At 34.9% G+C, this 6,458-nt stretch overlaps 1 protein-coding gene across 1 annotated transcript; it reads left to right on the forward strand.

The window, feature by feature from the left end:
- Positions 1-4,764: 4,764 nt before the first annotated feature.
- LOC102581438 (uncharacterized) lies at positions 4,765-6,158 on the forward strand. Its single transcript, XM_006352100.1, has 3 exons — positions 4,765-5,052; positions 5,231-5,566; positions 5,649-6,158. The coding sequence occupies exons 1-3, from the start codon at positions 4,765-4,767 to the stop codon at positions 6,156-6,158; spliced, it is 1,134 nt and encodes a 377-aa protein (XP_006352162.1).
- The last annotated feature ends 300 nt before the right edge of the window (positions 6,159-6,458 follow it).

Below are 6,458 nucleotides of genomic sequence, written 5' to 3' on the forward strand. Positions count from 1 at the left end.
CCAAAATAGTGAGGGCATTCATGACACACACTTGAGAGTATTTATGTTGGTGTATTCAAATATGATTACATAGGCCCGATAAGATTGGGTACGAGACCCTCATTGAAGTTATGTTGTGTCAATTGGTATACTAATTTGGTGAAATAATACATTTTTTATTGCACAAAATGTGAACTACATAAGTATGTGCGGGTAGACAAGTCATTAGGTGTTAATTGTGTGTTGATACCTTAGAGACTGTTGGAGGAAGAGCTAAGATTTAAGTGTGGGGTGGTGATCTTGGGCATATTTATATGTCACGACCCAGGGGTACCCCCTAGATGTAACATGGCGTATAGAACCATGAAGGATTCCATACAAGCCACTTAGCATATCATAACATAAGCAATAGAGCAATAAGAGTAAAAATGCATTTCAAGACTAAAATTTACATAAAAGAAAAGCGTAAGTCTAGACTCTAAGTCTCAACATAGCCATCTATTACAATATTCGAAGAGAGAAAGTGACACAACCCATACAACATAATCCGAAAAGGAAATACAAGAAATGAACTACAATGAGATAACATCCGTCCTCGAATCATGAGGACTCAACAACAAGCTAGGAGAATAAGCAAATTCAAGCTTTATCCACAAGGATGATCACCTTGAGAATCGGACCCTACACTTGGGGAAAATTTATGAAAAGTAGGTGTTAGTACAAAAATGCTCTAAGTATGATAGCCATGCATAAAAACATTGAAAACATGCTAAAAGGGACTTTTTATTTAAAATAATGCAATTTACCAAGTTTAAACATCATCATGAAAATAGTGGAAAAGCATAAGTCATAAACATAATCAATACATAGATCATCATAACATAAGAGGAACATATCATAAATACCCTCAAAACATACTTGTGCAATGCATGAAAAAGACCCTATGAATCTCACCCATGCTAACTAAAGCTTCTTGAGTAACTATAGTTCATAATTGATATTCTTGTTCATATTGTTGTTGTGGGATGTAAGCCTTAACCGACATGAGACCATGTGAGCTAACCATGGAATCGGCGACTCCCACACCAAAAGGGTTGCTCTACTTTCCTAAGGTAGAACCATACTCTTATCTTAGGTGGATCCACTAGCTAAATACCTATTAGGGCACATAGTTTATGGGATAAGGAGATTTCTACTATAAACCCGGCTTCTACTATCGTGAGGGCTTCCATCCCAAGAGATTGCTCCTAGAAACCCGGCCTCAACTAACGTGAGGGCTTCCATCTCATATCAATATCCACTCAGTGCTAAGCATTAATTCCCACGGAGTACTTATTAAGACTTGACTTAATTCATATTCATGGAAGAATGTCTTGACACTCAATCCAACATAATTTATAGGATAGCTCTTAGATCATGCGTGAGAAAAACCTTTCATCGTCCATGTCTACATATAGATTCAATAGGTGAGAAAGCCTTTCAACCTTAGAATCATCATATTGTGAGAAAACCTTTCATATCATATCATATTCATGCATAAGTGTGTATATGAGAATAACCTTTCAGCAACACAACAACTACATCATAATCATAGACACTTCACTCTCAAAGTATTCTTAAAAACATAGACTTCATAATCATGCATAATATCATAATTTACCCTTTCAAGGATCAAAGCTCATATCAAATCAACACATCTAGAATTCACTACATTAGACATGGATATTAAAATAATTCAAGTAACCCAATTACTACAAGCATAATCTCATAATATCCTTCTTTCATCAACACACCCACATCACAAGATCATAATTTGGGCATATGTGGATTTCATGGGTTCTTGGATATTTCAAAATAAAAACCATAAGAAATCATCGATTCATACATAATATAATATAGTTCAATCATAAAAGTTGTTTTTCAAAGGAACCCATGACATTGGAATCAAACCCTAGCTTTTAGGGATTTCTATCTTTGAAATTGGGGTGTTGAAGGGGCTCCATGCATGAATTCTATCCATGGATGAAGACCTACCATACCTTAGAAATGAAAACCAATGAATTTGAGTAGAAAACCTTGCTCCTTGAACCCTAGCTCTAACTTCCTTCTTTTTCTTCCTTGAAGTTCTTGATAGGCAATTTCTTTGGTGAGGATGAAGTTTGGGGAATAGTTTTGGGTTTTAGAAATAATGAGGTGAATGACTTAATTTAGTGGTCTAAAATACTTATAAAGGGTGTATAAATTAGGCTAAAATGACACCACTTAATATTAATTAAAATCGGAAAACCCCAAAGTGCCCCTAAACTTAACCACCAAAAACAGTTTTCAGGCCCCATCCACGAGCCTCATTGATAGACCGTGGTTGGACCCACGGCCCGTGCTATTGAAGCGTGGGTTGGGGTTAGAGACTTGGTTTTAGGGCCTAGACCTACCGCCCCTCACCCATGGGCGTAGACTAACCCACGAGGCGTAGGTTCCTTCCGTTGGTCACTGTCCAGGCAGTTTTCTAGGGGTCTCCTCAAGGACCCATGGTGTGTCCTTGAGGGGTCGTACCTTGACGTTCTAACACGAAACCCTTTATTTTTATGTACGGGGAGTTACATCCAAGTCTCTAACCCTCACGTTAAGCTCTAGTTTAGCTTACTAATTTCTGGAGTGTTACAATATATGCCCAATTACTATGATTTACCTGCATGTAACTTATGTTTTGACGATATTATTGATGATAATTGATATGTTTTATGAGTATTGCGGTGATTTCCATTAACCTACATGATTAGAGATATGTAAGAGTTCCTAAAGGAGTACAATCACAATGGGAGCTACAAAAGACCTTACGGGAGCTAAGGGAAAATGAGCATGAAGAAAATGCATCACGGGGAAGCACTGGCGCGCCGCCCCAGCCTCAACATAATTGAGGTACATCACTGGCGCACTTGCAGCGCACCGTGTCAGTTGCTAGCGCGATGGTGGCGCCCTGCCCCCGATTTCCCGGACGAATATCCATATTTTTGAGGATTCCAAATTCAATTAGGAGAAAGGTTTAGTTCCCCGAAACTCTATAAATCGACGCTAGGTTATTTTGTAAAGGACTTCTTCTTTTTCTAGTGCAAGAGAATGGGATTACAAATCTTCTTAGGTTTCAATCTCCTACTGTTTCTTTAGTGTTCACTTACATGAAAACAATCTTGTTTATGTTTTTGATGATTATGAATGGCCAAAAACCTTTGGATGATTGTTGAACATCGATTTTTATAGATTAATTTGGATATCATATAAATTACTCTTGTATTCTTATTTTAGTACTTCATGATTGGCCACTATTGAGATAAATTCATTGTTTATTTTTGAACTCGAGGGACGAATAGGTAGATAGACCAGAGAATACAAGGAGCACGATTTGTCTTCCGTACCACTTGTTTAGATTCGTGTTTAGGATTGACACATAGAATAACATCGTGCTTGGTTAAGAGATAGTATGAAAAATAAATGTTCCACGGTTGAGTCTGCCCATCCCGCTCAATGATGTAGTTAGGAAATGAAATGAGGTAGGTGGTTAGAGGTCGAAAGATCATTATGATAATATCAACCCTATAAATCAGTAATTTCATAACCATAAGAAATCCATGAAAGAGATGTGATACATGAATCCTTAAATATGTTGTGAGCCCTTAAATTATCCCTTATTGTTTAATCACCGATATTGAAGTTGTTCATATTTTAAAGTTTTAATTATTTGCAATCGTAGTATAGATAGAAAATACAAGTTTTTTTCAAAACACCTTCTTTAATTTGAGGAATAAGTTGAACGAAACATAAATTGATCATAAGTTTTTTGGGTTTGACAATTCAACTCTGAAAGAATCATTTTATTACTCTTACGACCACATACACTTGCATGCGCAATTGGGAGCAACAAAATACATACTAAAAATTTGGTTGACTTCAAAATTTCACATGTGCTACATAAGTTTTGACTGAGTGAGTAACATATATTATTTAAAAATTATGTTAAAGTATTATAAATTACAATAATAAAGAATATCACATGTGCCACAAATATTATTTGAAAGTACGTTAAAAATATTATAAAAATAATTAACAACAAAAAATATTTCAAAATTTAGTTGATTCTCCTAATTTTATCTGTGTCACATAATTAAAATAAATAAAATAATACATATTGGGTTCAGGCTTACCCGAAATTTTGTATCTAGTAACTCTTCATAATAATGGATTATTGACTTATTAAATGGATAAATTTAATGTAATTTATAGTTTAAAAATATAGGTATGATCATTACTTTATGTAGAGATTTTTCTAAGAATAAAGGTTAAACTTTTCAAAAAATAAAGAAAAAATGATTATTAATCCTTGGATTTTGTGATGTCAAAATCTCAAGGTATTACACCAACTAAAGTACTAAAATGAATGTACATGAGAAATATGGGGTGTTGAGTTTGATTTTGTGAGCTGTAGCACATGACTTAGTATGCCATGAGACTAGTGTGAAAATAGACAAGTGTATATTATAAAAATAAAAAATATAATATTCACCACGAATATGATTGCCCACACGACTGCTACGACCAAGGAAGACCCTTTCTCAACATACCTCTCCTCTCTTTCCTCTTCATCTTCCACATTTATGAAAAAAAGCCAAAAATCATTCAAACACGTAGGAAAGGGGAAGACCTTTTTGCAAACATCATCTAATTTCTTGCAAAACTTCTTCTTTTTAATATTTTTGTTTTATGTAGATATTGATTTGTATGAACAAATCGATGAGAACATTGTGTCCAAATTTGGAGAAGAAAGATGGGTTGGAGACAGTGTTGGAGGTCCCAATACCAGAGGAGATGTTTGAGAAATTGAGTAGCAATGGCAATGCTGCATTACAATGGAAGAATATGCGTAATCTTATGAGGGCTCAAACTACAGAAAAATATTCTTCTCAACATGTCGCTCTTGATCAATTTATGTTTTTGTTTAAAATCGTTGGCTCTGCTCTTGTCCCTTTTCAGGTTCAATCGGACCCTACTGTTAAATTGCCTCTTAAGGTAATTAATTCAGTCTTTCTCTCTTATATATTTTAGGTCAACCATTATGCAAATTGTAATTGATTCTTCTTCTAAGCTTGTGTAAAATTATATTTACCATTGATAAATGATCCTTGTCAACTCCTAGCTCCAAAAAATATATAGATGATCATCACAAATGCTTAGATGAATTGTAATATGTTATGATCAGGAGGATTCTACTGCTAAATACATAGTACAACAATATGTAGCAGCATGTGGAGGGCAAGCCGCATTGAATTCAGTAAATAGCATGTGTGCAGTAGGCCAAGTGAAGATCTCTACATCAGACATGCATCAAAGTGGTATCAACGACAACTCAAAATGCCACTGTGAGGTTGGAGCTTTTGTCTTATGGCAAAAGAACCCTGACCAGTGGGTTTTAGAATTGGTTGTTTCAGGTTGCAAGGTAAGTGCAGGAAGTAATGGTAAGGTTGCTTGGAGTCAATCTTCCTCTAGCTCTAGTGCTTCAAAAGGTCCTCCAAGACCCCTTAGAAGATTTTTCCAGGTACCGGCCTCCCTTTATACATTTTGATGATCTTATATATTGTGATGATCCTATATATTTTGATATGTATGTTGATGAACAGGGTTTGGACCCCAGATCAACAGCGAATTTGTTCTCGAATGCTATTTGTTTTGGAGAGAAGACTATTAAGGACGAAGAATGTTTTATTCTAAAATTGGAATCTAGTATAGAGATGCTTAAGGCACAAAGTATGATTAATACTGAAGTTGTCCATCACACAATATGGGGCTACTTCAGCCAAAGAACAGGTCTTCTAGTTCAATTTGAGGATACAAAATTAGTAAGATTAAAGTCAACAAAGGGGGATAGCAATGTGTTCTGGGAGACAAGTATGGAATCTATTCTTGAAGATTATAGATATATTGAAGGTATCAACGTTGTTCATAGTGGAAAAACAGCAGCAACAATTTATAGATATGGAAAGAACATAGATTATAGAGCAAAAATTGAAGAGACTTGGTTCATTGAAGAGATCGATTTCAATATATTTGGTTTGTCAATGGAGTGTTTTTTGCCTCCTGCTGATGTAAACAAAGAAACTGAATTTGAAGACCAAGCGATCGCTTGCTAGCTCATCTCAACTTTTTTCTTGTAATATACCTAGGTAGGATCTTAACTTTTTTCTTTTTAATTTATGATCAGGTGTATACCTTAATTATCAATTCTTTCTTTCAAAAGTTTCACTTCTTCATCATGTTGTTTAATATTGCATTTAATCATAACACACTAGTAACTTTGAGGTTTACTTATTAGTTGTTGGAATTTCTCTTTTCAACTTCTTACTTTTATTAACTAAAAAAGAATCAATCATTGTTTTATTTCCATATCTCCTCCTAATATGCTTCTTAAATCACCTAAACAAAAACACATC

Source organism: Solanum tuberosum, unplaced genomic scaffold, assembly GCF_000226075.1.
Source record: "Solanum tuberosum cultivar DM 1-3 516 R44 unplaced genomic scaffold, SolTub_3.0 scf00143, whole genome shotgun sequence".
Lineage (NCBI taxonomy): Eukaryota > Viridiplantae > Streptophyta > Magnoliopsida > Solanales > Solanaceae > Solanum > Solanum tuberosum.

Excerpts from the sequence above, each read along its gene's own strand:
- LOC102581438 (XM_006352100.1), top strand. The coding sequence starts at position 4,765 with ATGAGAACATTGTGTCCAAATTTGGAGAAGAAAGATGGGTTGGAGACA. Across the intron at positions 5,053-5,230 it reads CTCTTAAGGTAATTAATTCA|GAGGATTCTACTGCTAAATA; the intron begins GTCTTTCTCTCT and ends TGTTATGATCAG. Across the intron at positions 5,567-5,648 it reads CCCTTAGAAGATTTTTCCAG|GGTTTGGACCCCAGATCAAC; the intron begins GTACCGGCCTCC and ends GTTGATGAACAG.